A 19,843-nucleotide genomic window follows, 5' to 3' on the forward strand; every position below is an offset into this window, starting at 1 on the left:
CAGAAGCTGCAGATGATATAACAAAGAAAAAACTTAGAAACTCAGAAATGCATAAAATATATGTATCGTATTGTATATTATATCCTATGACCAAAATTCTTAACTCACATTTTACAATAAGATATTCTAAACACCACATAAAAGAAAAAGGACAAAATTCAGACTTCTTCTCTGATACAAAGGGAGGGTCAAAAATTTTTACATGGATTTTCCAGATCGCAGGGTCACCATGCCCTTAACCCCTATGATGTGGAAGGGATCACTGTATTTCTATTCCCAGAGTTTAGCAGAATGCCTGATATAGAGTAAGTGCTAAACAGGTACCTGTTGACTATCTTCCTATTTCACCTTGTATCCCAGTGCCTGGGTGCTATTCTTCTCCACAGGACTCAAAGCACCCTTTGTGCCTTGAGGCACATCTAACATCTTGAGGCAGCAAAGAAAGTAGGCCTGGAAGACCTGCTTTTTGTCAGAAGATGTAACTGCTTTAAAAGCTTTCTAAAATTAAAGTGTTAGAATGTTCAAACAGGCAACTTCAAGTCAAGGGTCCCACTGGGTATAAGTAGCTAGTAAGTACCATGATCTAGATAGACCCTGTAATACTGAAAAAATATTTCCTTTGTTCCTTTGCAATGCTCATCCCTATGGCCACAATGATATCCTTCCTCACCTTAATCTTTTGGAACCACTGATTTCCTTCAAAACTCAGCTTAGCCACCTCGTTCTATATGTTTAATTACTACCCTAGCTTCAAAGGCCTGCCTTCTTCCCATAATTACTTTTTTTTTTTTGGGGGGGGGGAGTGACGGATGTATATATTCTTGCATATACTTCACTCTGTACTTATTGTTGCCCTGTTAAAATGTAAGTTCCTTTAGAGAAGGGACTGTTTCATTTTAGTCTTTATATCTCTAGCACTAAGTACAGTGTCTAGCGCATAATAGGTACAATGTAATCAATCCGTCTTGATTCGCTGATTGAGTAGTATTTCAGTATTAGATTTGGTTCAGTGGAAAATGCTGGGGCAGATATTACTATTTAGTTTTCTTATTAAAAATGAAGGCTTTGGGATTCATATTCTCTGAAGGCCAACTGAGGTTTTGTTTCCACTTTCTGTATTAGATGAGATTTTCATAGAGGTTCCTTCTCACTCTTATTGAGGACTCAATAATGCTGTCTCATACATCTAGTGCCAGAGGGGGTGTTTAAGAAAATCTCAGATAATTGTAATAACAGGAATAAAGCTTCAAAGTCTTTCCCACCACAATACATGTGCCGACTATCAGTACAACAATGGAATATATTTACAATGATTTTTTTTATTTTTGCCTACCCATCTGTTGTGCACTGTTTCAAAAAGCTCAGACTCAGAATCACTGAAAAAAGCTGGGAAAGATCTCTGAGATTTTTTATTCCAAAATATACCTGAATAAGAATCTCCTCTTCCACATGCCTGGTAAGTAGTCACCTAGTTTTTGCTTAAAGACCTTTTATGAAGGAGGTGTGATCTGCCAAGGAAACCCATTACAGTTTGGAATAGAACTAATTATTAAAATCTTGTTCCTGACATTGATCTTCAATTTCTCACTTCTACCCATTAATATGACCAAACAAAATAAATCCATTTCATCTTTCAAATGTCAGTGCTACAAAAACTTAGACATATATCATGTTTGTCCTGTTTTCTCTTTTTTGGTTTTCTTATTTAGTTGTTTCAGTCCTGTCTGACTCTTTGTGACCCTATTTGGGCAAAGATAGGTTTGCCCTTTCCTTCTTCAGTTCATTTTACAGAAGAGGAAACTGAGGCAAACAGGGTTAAGTGACTTGCCCAGGATCACACAGCTAGTAAATGTCTGAGGCTAGATTTGTACTCATGAAGATGAATCATCCTGACTCCAGGCCTAGCACTCAATCCACCTAGCTGCCAACTAGCTGCATCCTTTTCAGGTTATACATCTCTAAGTTCTATAGGTGATTATGATAAGGCAGAAACTTCAGGTACTTTACCATCCTCATTACACTCTAGTGGTACTCTTTAGATCAATGATGACCTTTATAAAATGTGACATGCCAAACTAAATACAATATTCCAAATATGGCACAAACACAACATATCTATAACTATCATACCCCTAGTCCTTGACACCATGGTTTGTTTAAAAGACACTAAGATTTCATAAGGTTCTTTTTCTAAACAGCTAACATTTATAAATCTCTAAGGTTTATGAAGTGATATATCTTAAAACAACATTTGATCTTCACAACAACCCTTTGAAATGGGTTTCATTAGCATACTCAGATAACGAAACTGAAGTTGGAAAGGGTTAAGTAAATTGGTAAAGGTTATGTAACTAGTAAGCAACTGAGAGAGTTTTTGAACTCAGGTCTTCTTGACTCCCTGTTGTAAAGGCTAAAATTCTGGCTATACTGCCTAAAATATCCAATGAGTGGTCGCCAATAAATTATAAGCTTTAGCAAGAGTTAGATTTTTAAGCATTTATTAAGGAGAATAAGAATTTGGTAAAGAGAGAGAGAAAAGCCCAGATTCTTCTATCTATTAAAGGGAGACAGCATTCCTAGCTCCACTCTCCACCAGAGTCCACACAAAAGAGAGTGAGTCAGAGCGCCAGGCTCCCCATTCTTCCTCCCACAAGCAAACATCACTTCCTGACGCCAAAGAAAAGATGCATGGTCTTGCCCTCAGAGACCTTCGCCTCATGGTGGAGCTTTTCTACAGTAAGTCTCCAGCAGGTGGCATCATTCCAATAGTTACACTGTCTTATGCCATTTAGCTGTAATTTCTTGGCTGACATATCCAAGTTCTTTCTTCAAACAAATTTTTATCTGATTTATACCTCCCCTATCTTGTAGCTGACCTTTTTTGAATGTGAGCATAAGACTTGGGTCTTATGTGAAAACCAGGTTTAACAGCCCTTAACATATTGAATTTCATTTTATAAGATATAGTCCCAGTGTTCTAGTCTATCAAGATATTTTTTAATCTGTTCAACTGTGATAATATGTAAAGCATTAAAAGATCATATAAACTCTACCTTTTCTTATTATACAATGAAATAGCCAGCCCTTCCAGTTTGTGTTGTCTGAAAATCTGATAATTATGTCATATATACCATTATTCAAGTGAGACATAAAGATAGTGAGCAGCATAGATTCCTAGGATACTACACTGAATATTTTCTTCCAAGCTGACTTTGTCATTAGCACTTTTTAGGTCCAGTCATTCAAAAAAGTTCTCAATTCAGCTAAATGTATTATCATCTAGCCCATATTTCCTCAGATGGAATTGGCAAAAATTGTGGACCAACTTTCACTCCCTACCCCCAACTTTCCTGCCAAATGCATCGTTCTCCTTTATCTTCTCAGCCAACCAATGAATCCCCATTCCCTCCTCAACCAGAAGAAAACCAAAATCTCTTCTTTGCCCTGACCGGTATGCCTCATTTCCCTTCCTGATAGTGTGGTGGTTGGCCACTCCAGTGAGGCAGACACCCCATTGCATCCAAAGGACTCTTCAGTCTTGTTATTTGCCCTGTTCCTGAACTGTTAGGACCATAAAGTCTTTCCATTCACCCTTCACATTAACTCTCCTTCATGTGTCTTCCTCAATTAGACCCTATGCTCCTTGAGATAACAGAATTTATAATTTTATGTTTTTATTCCTAGTTATTAGCATGGTGCTTGGCACATAATGAGTGCATAATATATGATATTAATTCATTGATTCATTGATATTTTCCCACCAAAACAGCATGAGATACTTGGTTAAATTATGCCAAAATCAATGTAAATTACACTAATACAGAGTGAGTGCTTAATAATTTTTTATCAACTGACTATTATATCGGTTAGAAAAAAGCAAAGAACAAATACAATATAGAGCCAGGCATAGTTTCCAACTAGTAACTTGTTTCTGTGGAGAAACAAAAACAAAAACTTGTTATGCCAGTCAAATAGATTTTAGTTTCCAGTCTTGAAATGAACAATGCAAACTCTCAGTTTTCCATGGCAAAAGAAAGAACATATAAGCATTTTTAAGTTCAACTTTAAAGGGGGCTTCTAAGATAGTATAGCAAAAGTCTTGCTATTTCTCATTATAATGTTTTTTCAGGATGGCATCTGGGGCAGCTAAAAGCCCTCAGTATCAAAGCTAGAATGTGGGCCTTATGCTAAAATTACCAAGCAGTATCTCCAGAAAGACCATCAAAGAAGGGTCAAAGAAACATCCTATCAGGACACTATCCTCCAGTAAAATAGAGATATACTTTCCCCTCATTATTGCTGAACTACTGAAACAAAACAAGAATACTTAAAGTTAGGCAGCACAAAATCCCTAAATGATTTTGGAAATAGATTGTTTGCTGTTGGGGGAAATTAGATTAACAGAAGTTTAAAGAGATGTAGAAGGAAATCTCAGCAAAAATGAAATGACCCCAGAATGTACAAATACAACAAAATAACATCTTTTTATATTCAACTTGAACCTTGCACATGCTACTGTACTAGGTATACCATGTGTGGCAGAAGGACAAAAACAATTTTGGATTAAATAAGGAAGTAGCTGAATGAATGAATGAACTAATGAATAAGTGAATGAATGAATAACAATAAATAGATTTTAAAAATAAATAAATGGGAAAATGAAGTCATAACAATGACCCCCATCTCCTACCTGATGTCTTACCTTCCAAGTAATATGTCTGAGGTAGATCCCATTACCTTTAATTATGAATTTAGGTCACTGGGACCACAAGCCTAACGGTTATATCCAAGAATACAGTGATGATCTGCGTATGTTTAACATGTCTTTTCTCTCATCTAATATCACAGAACCTAATTTATATTCCTTTAAAATATGGACTGCATAACAGACGTGATATCATAACTATCCAGTGAATATTTGTATCATTCTACTTACAGCCCTCATATATGTCAGTGGGAATGTGGACCGCAGCATGCTGGTAGGATGTTTGTCTTCGAAAGACGGCATCTTCAACAAAAACAGGTTTGATTCTCTGGCTGTCTGGCTCACTCTCATTTCTTTCAAACTTTATGAAGAATGATAGATAAAGAAGAAGTATTACAACCCATCCTAATACAGCTATTCACATGCTTTCATATTCCATAAATGTATAACACATTTTAATGTTATAAAAAATATTACACAATGAAGATTCATGAATAATACTATGCATATCTTCCCTCAGAAGATTGCTAACTTACATAGACTCCCTCAACTTTATATTCTTGCTATATTACACTCACCACATTCTATCACAAATAAATGTGTAAATAAAATCTTTCTCACATGAAGTATAAAGAGTGTATCTATGTGTATGTATCTGTGTGTATCACACCCAAACATAAGCACACACATATATAGTGTCCCCAAAAATATTAGGCTAAATTTGAAAGCTATAAAAGCTTTTGGGATGCTTTTGGAATATCCTGTATATAGGGAATATATAACTATGCATTTTAGTAATAGAATCATTATCCAGTAATACAGAAATTAATTTGGAAAATATAATCACATGAGACTTCCATATACACAGGTAAATTGCAATTTTAGGTCCATTTCATTTTAAATCTATCTACATGAAGTTCAGCTTTGTATTCTAAAAAGTTTGTATCCAAGAAGTTTATATACCGTGAATAAGAAATCCCTTGCAAATGTGAATACAATTAAAGTCTAACCTCAAGCAATTTGTCTCCTAAGGCAGGAGCCAAAACTGGATCAATAATGGCACAAGAGAATGAAAGTGAAGATTAACTTTCCATCTATTCAAACTTTCCTTTGATTATTCAATTATATTGTTACCTACTCCTAATAGTCAGCAAAATATCTTACCATTTCTTCAAAATAAAGTTCTAGACCAATTTTTCTTGCCCTAAGTAGTTGTTGCCTTTCATTTCTCTTCTCAAATATTATTATAAGACATTATCTGTGCTATTATTACATGAATGAAAAGAATAAGTGGTATGTAGATACACAGGAGACTTTGGTGTAGCATTTTCTTAAGAAACACAGAAAGATGAGAGAGATGGAGGCAGTGACAAGCAAAGACAGACAACAACGAGGGGAAGGATAGAAAGAAAGTTACGTATAACCCTTTGATTTCAGGTGCCAGTAAATGAAGTATTAGTTTGATTTGGATTCTTGTGATATAGCACTGCAAAATTGAGGGTGCTTATGATATTCACACACTATCATTTATTCTTGAGCACCAGTAAATCCTATCACATTAAAAATAAATGACTAACACATATTAACAGAAAAATGGGGAATCTAATAAATAAGGTGATTTCTCTTCTGTCATACACACATATATACAGTAAAATCTTAGTAATAAGCAAAATGGAGTTTATTCCACAATGATGAAAAGTATAAAATTTTCCAATATTTTATACAAGCATAGATTTAAGTACATAGAACAATTTGAATATAATGAAAAGTCATGGTAGATTTTCTATTTAATGAATAGATAGCATATAAACCACTCACAACTTTGATGGGGTTTTTATTATTTGTGTGTTTCATTGACATACTCTTATGCCTTTTTATGTCATGGAAAGGACCTTGACTTTCCAGAGGCTTTGCTAATAGAATCCAAGTTCTAGAAGGGTTGTACTGAGCTAGAAAAGATTCAAATATGTCTCAGAGATAGAGTCTATATTTCACCATTTGAAGACTAGCCTTGCTAAATTCATGGAGATTCATCATTAGACAGATGGCTATGAGATGATGATTTTAATTTAATTTAATTTTTTCAATAACAACTTATAAAGAGTATCTACTGAGTCATTAGGAGTTGCTATCTTTGTCAAAGCATGGGGTACTAACATAGGTGAAATGTTGTATCTTTTGCAATATTTGTGTATGTTAACGTTTAGCCTGGAATAGCAACACTTAGAGGGAATACAATAGGATCTTTCAACATTTTGAAGCGCTGATAAGTGATGAATTATTTAGGCCATACTAGCAAATGAAGACCACTTACTAAAAGATAGAGAGAGGCTTTGAGCTTCAGTAGAAAAGGATTACCCATATTGATAAACATACAATCCTTAAAATATTCATATAAGTAACATTTACCCCCCACTGGCTGAACTTAATTATTCAATTCTTGCCTCAAAAAGTATTCCAATAATTATTTCTAAGTTTCAAGTTTAATTTGTTCTTAAAAAGTCCATGCTTAGCATTTTTTAAAAACCATCACAAATATCTACATCACTTATTTTTTTTTTTTTAATTTGTCAGGTCAAGGGATGCTGCAACCTATTCTTGCCACCTACACACAAACATACACACATATGTATACATACATACATACACATGTATTTATACAATCTATGTGTGTATGTATGTGGCAAATATAAATTTGTATCTATACATATACACATATATATTTGTACATACATACACACAAATATACACATATATGCATGCATGCATACAAGTATACACTACTGGATCAAATTCTATTTTTATTCACTAATGCTTGCTCCCTGGCTTTCATGGGTCTTACTTTTAAATCTTATGACAATAACCATAAAAGGAAAAGTTATTAACTAAACATATTTATTATTATTTTGAACTATTTAAAATCACATGGTATTCATTGCAAAGATCTATGTTGCTTTGTATTCAATGCAGTTTACTGATTATTAAAAAAACCCAGAGAATCCTACTGATATATTCAAATAAAAATTAATAATTAAGAGTTTATGTTTCATGGCTTTTTAGGAGTGTACTACAATATGCCTATTTCCAGCTGTTGAGTAAACTGCAAAATATAAAAAAAATATATAAGGTTTTGTCAGTATGGGCACACCTTTTTAAAAGTTTCATTTTTGGGATTTTTATGCAGGAAAAAAGCAGCAATGTTAACTGCCAACTGTAGTAAAACCACATGGATGCAGAAACAACCCCCAGGTCCAGATGGCATTATATATTGGTAAAAACCTTAGGAAGGTAACCCCCTACTGCATGTCCCAATCTATTCCATTTCACATAATAGCATGAGTTCCAGTAAGCACAGTGGAAACTGAGTGCTTGTGAGAGGGGGTTCTTAAAATGTATTTCTTCTATAAAAAGGTGTTCTTTTCCTCTTTCCCCTATGTCATTTCTTTTGAAGTAGAACAATTTGGTTTTCCCCTAATCTCTGTTTTCTGAGCACTACATCTATCTAAAGCCAAAATGGTTGGTTTCCTTTTAAATAAAATGGAAGAAAATATTTTAGTTTCTCCTTAATAATATTTAGGTAACAAATAAAAAAAATTACCTTTCTCAAGTATATTTAGTTAATAGATAAAGAAACAATATTTACATAATAAGCTATGTGTATGCCTCTTGTCAAACACTCTGAAATCTTAATATTATTTATACTTGGTGGAGAATATTAAACAAAGAAGTCATTTTTACTTTTTAATGAAGATGGGCTGATAAGGTAGGGAAATGCATAGGATAATTATTTTCCATTTCCCCCCTCTCAATTTAAGAAAGGAATCTTCAAATTAATTATTAGATAATATTTGAACACTATTTACTCTCTATTTGCTATGCCACACTACCTCACAATGGGAAAAATAACATGAAATGTTTTATAAACTTCATTGTTTTAACATTTTTTCAGTAGCCCTTCCAATATTACTTTTTCTGCATATCTACTATGCTTTATCACATTCTACTTTGCAGGATACTTATTAGTAAATTTGATAATATTATACTTATATCTCACACATATATGTATATATCACATACTAACATATCTGCTTCTCAATACCCAAGTTCGTATTGATTCTCCTCCATTACATAGTAAGTTCCTTGAAAGTAGGGGCTATATCATTTTTCAACAACATATTCCCTATATCACAGTGCTTAAAATGTTAATTGAACTAATATATATTTCTATTTCTCAGTGAATTAATATGAAAAAAGACACTCAAAGACTTTCAACTTTATATTTGATACAGTCAAGCCTACACAGGTGACTAAATCTAGTCTTTATACTTCATTTGGCAGATTGAGTGAAAAGGTAATTGTTGGCCACTCAGGTATCATTTTACAGCTGAGAAAAAAATCTACTAATTTCTCAATGGTCCTGCTGCTTTGATATAAACATAATCTACACTTCCATCATAATATTTCCATTAATCATCAAAAGTTACCATTTAATATAGAGTAATTTCCATATACAGTAAATATGTTCATATATATATATATACACACCTTAAAATGGAAAGCTAAAATAAATCATAATAAAATATAACTTGAAAAAAGAAATTTTCAAATGAAATGATTTTTCTTTTGTTTTTGAGATAGCCAGTTAAAAATTCTCAGTAGAAGGAAGGTGGAAAGGGAGGAGGGCTAGAGATAGAACAACAACAAAATCAATACTCATTTATTTTTTTAGATATAAATTTGACCTCTGTGACTAACTTCAACTAATGAGGTGTTTTTGTTTTAAAATGACAATTAAAAAACTAAACACAAAATATGTTCTGTGTAGATTTTTTTTTTTACCCATTAAATAGTGAAATCACTAGGCTGCTATCAGAAATGCCAATTTGGGCAAATCTCCTATTAAACAATATACTGATGGTTATCATTATCCATTATATATAGATTATGACATGAATGGTAATCATCAACAGACTACATGATATCCTATCATGGCACACAATTTTATTTACACAATTATTAATTTGAAAATTCAAAGAAAGGAAACCTTTTCTTCAAAGTTTTTGTTCCCTTCATGTTACAGAGACCATTGCAATATAGTCTTTTGGAGAGTTTTAGGAATCTCTATTAATTCTTTAAGACATTTACCATAATGGTGCATTACAATAGATATTTTAAAACTTCCTTTAATTTTATCCTCCCCCCTTTTGTCTTCCTTCTTATTTTTTTCTGCCCCTTTTACTTTCTCCTTCTCTTCTTCTTCTTCTTCTCCTTTTTTTTTTCCCCAGGAAGAAATAGCTCTTCTCTTTGCTTGGACTAAAGAGGGATTTCATGTATTTATTGGATAAAGGTTTCAGTGTGTGTGCTCCAAGGTCCTTTTTAATTCTGAGAGGCTGGTATTTAACTTCCATCCCAGATAATAGGAGAATCTGTGATGTATAATTATACAAGAATCAAAAGTATCTTCGACAAAATTAAAAACTAGACAGTAACCATCACAGGAGAATTGATGTGAGGTACCAATTCCCAGCAGCAATTACAACAGGTTAGAGAATAGTTTTATAGCAGTTTACATGGAATCCCAAACAAGAGGCTCTCCAAATCTAACCACATTTTCAGCAACTGTTCCAGGAGAACCTCAAGTGGATATAACATATCTCTGACATCTGCATCACATGCAAGTACATTAGGAAATTCAACAGGATATACAGATATTTTCTATAATTCTACCTATGCAAAGAAAAGTTAAATAATATATGTAATTTACTAAGTATCATACTTATAGAAAGCAAAATTTGAGAAGAGATAATAGAAACTAACAATACCTAAATTTAGGAAAAATCACCTTGCAGAGTGTGAATATTCCGAGTTTCTGGTAAATTGTTAAGTCTAGGTTGACATCTTTCAATTAAACAGATAATTTGTTGATATTTAATTCTATGTCAGAAAGACAACTTTCTGAATTCAAATCTGCCCATGGACACTTGCTGTGATCCTGGGCAAGTCACTTAACCTTGTTTGCCTCAGTTTCCTAATCTGTAAAATGAGCTAAAGGAAGATGTGGCAAACCAATCCAGTATCTTTGCCAAGAAAACCCAGAATATCATCACAGAGAGTTGGATGTTACGAAAAACCACTGAGCAACAATTCTAAGTATTAAACTCTACTCTTTCTTCCTTTATTCTGCCTTCTGAAAGAGAGATGGTCCATTTTCTCACCAAGGCCAACTACTTAACTTTACCTTGGATTCCATCCCCTTCATTTTTGATAGATTGATCCCATAATCACCCGAACTCTAATCCCCATGAGGCATCTGGTGGTTGGATTTAGTGCTGGGCCTGGATATAGGAAGATTTGAGTTTAAATGTGGCCTCAGACACTTATTAGCTGTGCAACCCTTGGCATGTCTCTTTTACCCTCAACTTTTGCAGTAAACTGGGGATAACAGCACTTACCAAGAAGGGTTCTTAGGAGAATTTAATAAGAAAATATTTGTAAAACGCATTTAGCACAGTGCCCAGAATATTGTAGGTGCTGTATAAAACCTTATTCCTTTTTCTTCCCTTCTCCATTTTCTAATATTCAGTCTCTCAGTAACTGTAAGTAGATCATTTCCCTGCTTCCTACAAACATGCCTAGGACTAAGCTATCATTAAACATTTTTCCTTTCTTTCACAGCCAGACTCCTAGAACAAACTGTCTACCTACATTGCCTCTCCTTTCATCTCTGCTCACTCAAGTTTCATTTTGGCTTTTGGCTTCATCATTTAACTGGGACTGGTCTTTCCAAAGTTCCAAACAATTTTCTTAATTGTCAAATCTTAAAGTCTTTTCTCAGGACTCATGCTTCTCTACCTGTCTGCTAGATCTGACACTGGTGGCCACCCTTTTCCTTGTGGGTATTCTCTCCTCTCTGGGCTTTTGTGACACCATTCTCCTCCTATCTTTTTTTTTTCAGGGCAATGAGGGTTAAGTGACTTGCTCAGGGTCACACAGCTAGTTAAGTGTCAAGTGTCTGAGGCTGAATTTGAACTTAGGTCCTCCTGAATCCAAGACCAGTGCTTTATCCACTCTGCCACCTAGCTGCCCCAAACATTTCCATCGATTTTTTGTTGTTGTTTTGTTTTGGTTTTGGTGAGGTATTTGGGGTAAAGTGACTTGCCCAGGGTCACACAGCTAGCAAGTGTCAAGTGTCTGAGGCTGGGTTTGAACTCAGGTCCTCCTGAATCCAAGGCAGGTACTTTATCCACTGTGCCACCTAGCTGCCCCCTCCTCCTCCCTATCATACCAAGCGCTCAGTCTTTTTTGCTGGATCATCATCTATCTATATCATGCTCCCTATCTGGATGCTGTTATGGATTCTCTTATGTCACTTTGTATGTTTATTTGATAACCTCTTAAGCTCTAATGAGTTCAATCATCTCTATGCATATTAATCCTCGATTAATATATACACCCCTGTTCTCTATCCTCTTTTCTGGTCCCATATCACTAATTAGATCACCACTTGAACATTTCTTATCAGATGCCCTGTAAGCATCTCAAGTTCAAACACAGTCAAAGCAGAAGTCATTATCTTTTCCCTCAAACTCACTGCTCTAAAGAACTACACCCCCCCCTTTTTTTTGTCAAGGGCACTACCATCCTTCTAGTTACTGAGCTTCCAAAACTCAAATCATCCTCAGTTTACTCCCTTACATAGTAAATAATTGTTTGAGACTTGTCAAGTCTCTTCCACATCTTTTGCATTCATTTTATTCTCTTCATTTTTATATTCATGATGTTCATTCAAGCCCTCTTTGCCATTTATGTGGAGTCTCCTAATTTGCCTCTCTGTCTCAGTACTCTCTGCTCTCCAACTTTTGTTCCACATACCTATTTTCCTGATATAAATCTGGTCATGTTACTCCTTGGCTAATAAATTACAGTGGCTTCCTGTTACCTCTAGGATAAAGTATAAATTCCCTTGGTTGGCATTTGCCAATATGTGTTACTCATAAATTAATAGATGTAGGAAACTTTGTTGTTGTTCTGTTGTTTCCGTTGTGACTGACTCTTCATGACCCCATTTGATGTTTCCTTGACAAAGATCCTGGAGTAATGGTTTGCCATTTCCTTCTCTAGCTCATTTTACAGATGAGGAAACTGATGTAAACTGGTTCACACAGATACTAAGGGTGTGAGGCCAGATTTGAACTCAAAAAGATGAGTCTTCCTGACTTCAGACCCAAACCTTTATCTACTTGCCACCTAGCTGCAGCAGTTATGTAGAGTAGCATGGCACAGTGGAGAAAGAATGGGACTTGGCATCAGGAAGACCTGGGTTTAAATCTTGCTTCATACACTAAGTAGCGACATGACCCTCGGAAACTATCATGTGTCTAGGTTTCCTCATATGTAACATGAGGGGTTTGAATTTGATGGCATCTAAATTCCCTACAGGTGGTGTTTGCCTCAGTTTCCTCATCTGCAAAATGAGCCAGAGAAGGACATGACAAATCATTATAGCATCTTAGCCAAGAAAACCCCAAGTGGAGTCAAGAAGAGTCAGTCACAATGGAAACAACTGAACAACAACATTCTCTAAAATATATTCTATGGTCTGGTCAAACTGGCCACCTTGCTGTTTTGCTCACACATGACATTCCATCTCCCATCTGTTCCTGACACATGCCATTTCACCTCCAATTTTCATATATTTGCACAGGTGGTACCCTCCTTGCATGTGGAATGTACCACTTAATCTCCCTTTCTCTCTTGAAAATATTATCAAAGATTACTACAAACACTATGTTCTTACTTTAAACCATTCCTCACCATCCCCCGCCCCCAGAAGCTAGAGACTCTGCTATAAATTTCCTGATATTTGTTTTGTATATATTTTTCACGAGAGGCAGTATGATGTAATACATGAAAAGCTCAGCTCAGAATTTATGACCCTTTCCTTCTTCAGTTCATTTTTTTGTGGGTGGGGCAATGAGGGTTAAGTGACTTACCCAGGGTCACTCAGCTAGCAAGTGTCAAGTGTCTGAGGCTGAATTTGAACTCAGGTCCTTTTGAATCCAGGGCCAGTACTTTATCCACTTTGCCACCTAGCTGCCCCCCTCCAGTTCATTTTTAAAGATGAGGAAACTTTAGTAAACACGGTGAAGTGACTTGCCCAATGTCACGCAGCTAGTAGGAGTCTGAGGCCAAATCTGAACTCAGGAAGATGAGTTTTCCTGACTCCAGACCTGACACTCTATCCATGTAGCTGCCTTGGAACATACCAGGGGCTTAAGAAATGTCAATGTATTCACCTTCATTGGAGTTCCTCAAATAAAGGGTAATAACCACTTCCTGAAGATAATATAGTGGGCATTCTTGGTCACATACAATCTAAACAAGGTTGTCTCTAAGATCCTTATCGTTATGAGATTCTTTGATTTGGTGATTTCCCCCAGCCCAAAGTGATGTTTTTGTCCTCTCAGTTTTTACATCTCTGTGTTTTTAATATTTTATCCCATTCTCCTTCATATTACAATTATTTGTTTTTATACCTTTTCTGCTTTTTTAGATTATAAACTCCTTGAGGGCAGAGATTATATTTTATTGACTGTAGGTTTTCCCATAGCTCCTAGTTATGTTGTGGGCCATTAAATTTTAATATGTCATGAATTTAACTGAATTGGAAAATAATAAAAAAAATATGTACAACCCTCACAATATTGGTAATAAATTTAAAGAAGGAAATAACATCCCTTGAAATTTTGAAACTTAAAATACATGGCACAAATTTCATGCATTATTTTTTTCACAGGTTATTTTCTTCTTAGTTTGTCCTGTTCCTTATTTTTCAAAGTGGGCTTTTTAAACACTTCCAGTGGCACACTTTAATTACTCAAAGATGCTAATTATTTTACCCTCTCAGCTTTCCTATAAAGGATCTTTTATTCTTAAGGATTTTAAAACCAACACCAATGATTGAGTCTTTGTCCCCCCAAGACAACAGGCAGCCTGGAGTGTAACTCAGAATGAATTATTGAAAAGCAGCATGGGGCAGGGGACAGAATGACAGATTTGGAATCCTAAGACTTGTGCTTAGATGCAGGGTCTGCTGTTTCCTAATTATGTGAAATGGGCTAAACCCTTGAGATCTCTGAGGTTCAGTTTCCTTATTTATAAAAATGAAGCAGTTGGATTTTGAGCAGAAGAGTGACCTGGACAAATCTGTCCATAAGAAAGTTGAACGTGTTAACAGCGAGAAGCATAGCACCCCCATAATCCTACTACCCCCTTTAATATTTCTTTCATGCATTAGTTGAGATCCCTAATTCCTTTAACAAGGACCAAAGTATTTCATTCCATAATGAGATATAGGACTACAAAAATGTAAATACTAACGCACAGATCCAGTGACTAATAAACCAAATGACAAAAATTGAGATTGCTAAACCCATCTGCCTATGCCCTCTTACCCTTTGAAGTAGTTAACATTTCCCACCACTAATATTGAAATGGAATACAATACTACCCACATCATAACACTTTCTATGGTAAAATATACTTACTAGCAGATGCAGTAAAGAAAATACCATTTTAAATGCCTTATATTCTATATTCATGTATTCATTTTACATTGAAAGTCTACATAATAGTCATGTATATAACAATACTACTACCAACAGCTGTTTTCCCTGTCCTGTTAATTCTGGTTTTAATTGATGTATGTCAGTTGCAGTGCATATGGTTAAAATTCTAGGTGAAAAATAGAACATTTCAAATAAATTGAATTTTAAGTCTCAAGGGTATGGAGTGAATAAACAAGAGATTTTCTCTAAATAGTCCTGCCATCTGGTGGACATATAACAAAGCTGATAGTTCATTATCCCAACATTACTTGAAGCATAAGAAAAGTCTGGTAAAAAACTGAAATGACTTGTTAAAGCAAATTCATCATGGGACAATAGCAAATGACATTTACTATTTTAAAGTTTACAAAGTGTTTTGCATACACAATCTAATAAGAGCTTCACAATAAATATGTGAGATAAATAATACAGATGTGATTATCTCCATTTTACAGATAAAGAAAGTGATGCTCAGAAAGGTTTCATGATTTGTCCAAGGTCATATGGCTAGATAGTGTCAGAAGCCAGATTTGAACACCAGTTTACCTGACTTGAAGTTTAGCATTCTATCTCCTACACTATGATTCCTCAAAAAAAGAAACTTAAGTCCTATATAAATAGGAACAATTAAATTTTTAATGGAATATGAGATCAAAGAAGTCAGTTTTGCCAAAAACCCATTAATGCTGTTTAAAGTCACAGAGAAGCTGTGAGCTACAACTGACCAAAAATATTATGCCCACTTTGAGGGAAGGAAGACGTAACTGGAATGAGGGAGATTTTTTGATTAAATATGTGCTACATAAAATTTCATGATGTTTTAAAATGAAATCTATTTTCTCTCCTTCCCAACCTCTACCATGTGAAATGTTACATGTGCTTGGAAATGATGTCACTATCATTTTATTTAACTCTCTTATTTTGTTACAAGGAGATTCTAATGAAGGGAGAGTAACCTCTATTTTATAAAAACAAAATATATCAAACCTTTAAAATTGCATATTGTGAGAATAAAGTATCATACTACAATAAATTCAAACTAAGTGAAATACTGTGTTAATTTGTTATTTGTGTGACTATCTTAAAATGAAGACAAACTCAGAGCATTCTAAATATGAAGTAAAAGTAAACTAGATTCTGTTGGCCACTTTACCAGCTACATTGAACTAGGACCAAACCCACCCCCACATTTAAGCATAACTAAAAAAACCACAAATATAATATGGATGCAAAGCACAATATTCCTCAGGACACACTCTACTGAATAATTTTCAGTGGAGTTGAACTAGCATAAATCATAGGAGAAAGTATTTAAAACATAAAGAGAAATAGTTTAAAACAAATCTTTCCTAGAGTATAATTACCTACATGATTATCTATGATTTGTATGCTTATACATACATACATATGCACATAGATACACACACTTAGATACATAGATATGTATCTCCTAGTGAATTTAATAAGCCTAAATATTATTGCCATTAAATAATATTTAGGAACAATCCCCTCTTTATAAAGATGCTTGTATACTTAAATTACAACACACTATTTATTTGAACATAAAATTTAACCGAATATCTCTAAAGCATAATTGTACTTATCATGTCTGATCTAGATGTAACTAATGTATTAATTAACTATTAAAATTAATAATTTAGTGTTAAAGAGAAAAATAATGTCAGTTGTTCATGATACTCCCTTTGGAAGTATGTACAACTGAGTTAATTTCATAAAAATAATGAAATCTTAAGTGTTTCTTCACCAAACACACATTTTGAGCTTACAGCTCCCATTGTATGCATAATCCATTCTGTTCTTTACCTGAAATATATTATGATACAGCTAACTATCACTGAAAATACAATGTATCCAAGTCATTAGAGAATCAATTGGCTGCTTAAGGGACTCTAAATTCGAGTTTCTTGACTCATGGGAGATTAAAAAACCTCAGGGGCAGCTAGGTGGCACAGTGGATAGAGCACCAGCCCTGGATTCAGGAGGACCTGAGTTCAAATCCAGCCTCAGACACTTGACACTTACTAGCTTTGTGACCCTGGGCAAGTCACTTAACCCCAATTGCCTCACCAAAAAAAACCCCCAAAACCCCTCAAATAATTCTAATGTGGTATTAATCTTTCCAAATTTGCTCTCTATGTTCTTTTTTTTGGGGGGGGGGGGTTGTTTTTGTTTTTTGCTGGGCAATGAGGGTTAAGTGACTTACCCAGGGTCACACAGCTAGTAAGTGTCAAGTGTCTGAGGCCAGGTTTGTACTCAGGTCTTCCTGAATCCAAGGCTGGTGCTTTATCCACTGCACCACCCAGCTGCCCCTCTATGTTCTGTTTGTTTACCAAAATAATTTCCTTCAGCTCCATATACAAATTAAATTAATTTACCATTACACAAAAGCAGGTTTTCTGCTCTAGACACACTGGTTCTGGATAAGATCCTAAAAGCATTCTATGCCACCTAATCATCTGTATACAGGAAAATAGAGAACAAAGGTAGTATTTTGAAGCTCATTTCAGCTTTTTAATATTGTTTATGAAAGGAAGCAGTATGAATCCAACCTTTGAACCACATTCGCTATCAGTAACTCACTTCTATGATTTCTTTTGTCTATAATTCTCACCATATTTGGTGGTCTAGTGGGTAAAGATTAAAAGACAAAAAACACTTTCCTCAAGAACCAGACATAAATGTTATAAGATTAGCCTGGGAAGCATATCAAAATGGGTAAAAAAAAGGATAAAAAGTATACCGATAATGAAAATGAGAATGTTTTGATTTCTAGAATCTGAAGCCTGGCATCAAACAGTTGTTTGACCTTGCCGATTCATTTGTTTTCTTTGGGTCTTAGTTATCTCACCTGTAGCACAGATTGGAGTAAATGCAACCCCTAAAGAACTCTTCTAGCTTCAAGATCTAGAGTATCATAAAAATCTATGACCTAAAGCTAGAGCTCAGAGATGATTTAGTCTTTTTCTCATCTGAGGCAAAGCCTACTGGGGTTCAGTGATTTGAATAAGGCTATACAGCAATATAGGATCAAGGTTTCCCATTTTCCTAAAACAAGGATTAGTTTTCCCTAAAAGACAAAGCTATTTCCTGGGAATTGATTGACTCCTGCCTCTCTTGATACAGCTTCCTTGTTACCTATAAGGGCATAAAAGTCCCTGGGCCCCTCCATCTTGGTATATGTCTAAAGATCACTTGAATCCAGAGAAATTAAGTGTCATCGTATCTTTGATCCATCTCCTTGCTGTGTCACAGAAAAATAAACCTCCTTTTAAAAAACCTGTTCAATGATTTCCGAGTGCCTTCAACACTGAACCTGAATTAGTAAGACATTTATATTAGAGTCCCCCTAATACACAGGCTGCATCTGATAGGCCTGGCATTCAATTTCAAGTCCTTGGAGTACAAATCCAATACTCATTTTGCATGCGGTACACTGAGGAAATTCACGGCGTATTCCTACAATCTTAGAATTTGTAACTAGCAACTATGTATAGAAAAAAGGTTAAGATGATTAGAAGTAAAATGTTTGGAGAAAGACAATAACTGTTCATGGAAATAAAATTGAAGAGGGAGGCAGGAGACCTAGGCTGTGGTCCCTGATCTGCTACTCGGTAGCTGTATTATCTTGAAGAAATTGAACTTTTTTGAGTCTCCATTTTCTCATCTATAAAATTAAGGCATTGGGATCTGGGGTCTGTTAATATAATGGCTGGAACTGATTTCCTAAGAAATGACAAATTATAAAGTACTTTAAAAAATAACAAAAACAGTCTATTGAGGAAGATAGTATAGGTAGCATTTTTCCTTTTCACGGGTGAGGAAACTGAGACTAAGAAATATTATGTGAATTTGCAATAATCCCATAACTAAGAAAGCAACAGAGGAAGGATGCAAATCCACATCCCTTCACTCTGAGTCAGTCTCTTTCCCTTATAATTGTACACACACTCACACTCACTCTCTGCATGTATATATCTATGTGTATGTGTATGTATATGTATGTGAACATATTTATGTATATACATATATATGTGTGTGTGTATGTATGTTTGTGTATATCTATTTGTAAAGAGCAAGATAGAGAGACAGAAAGAGAAAGTTGAGAGGTAGCCTGACAGTTGTTGCATTTAATCCTATAGGTTAGAGATTATACCAAGAGGTGTGAATACAAGGAAGGCAGGTTTTCATTTAACATAAGGAAAACATTTTTAACCATTAGCACTGTCCTAATATTAGAGAAAAACATGATGGAGTTGGAGGTGGGGCTAAAGTACATCAGGTTCTCTATCATTTGTTGTGGTTGTTGGGTCCAATAATTTGTGACCCCATGTGGGGTTTTCTTGGCAGAGATACTGGAGTTGTTTGCGATTTTCCTCTCCAGCTCATTTTACAGGTTAGGAAACTGAGGTAAACAGAGTTAAGTGACTTGCCCAGAGTCAGCTACTAAGTGTCTGAGGCCGGATTTGAACTCAGGGCGATAGGTCTTTCTATTTCCAGGTCTGCTGCTTTA

At 35.0% G+C, this 19,843-nt stretch overlaps 1 protein-coding gene across 4 annotated transcripts in view; it reads right to left on the reverse strand.

Moving 5' to 3' along the window:
* CACNA2D1 (calcium voltage-gated channel auxiliary subunit alpha2delta 1) overlaps positions 1-19,843 on the reverse strand; it is a 720,406-nt gene that overhangs the window by 254,131 nt on the left and 446,432 nt on the right. For all 4 annotated transcript variants that reach the window (XM_043965811.1, XM_043965813.1, XM_043965810.1 and 1 more), the window contains exon 6: positions 4,937-5,066. In XM_043965811.1, coding sequence (XP_043821746.1) covers positions 4,937-5,066 — 130 coding nt within the window. The remainder of the gene's footprint in view (positions 1-4,936; positions 5,067-19,843) is intronic.

Source organism: Dromiciops gliroides, chromosome 5, assembly GCF_019393635.1.
Source record: "Dromiciops gliroides isolate mDroGli1 chromosome 5, mDroGli1.pri, whole genome shotgun sequence".
NCBI lineage: Eukaryota > Metazoa > Chordata > Mammalia > Microbiotheria > Microbiotheriidae > Dromiciops > Dromiciops gliroides.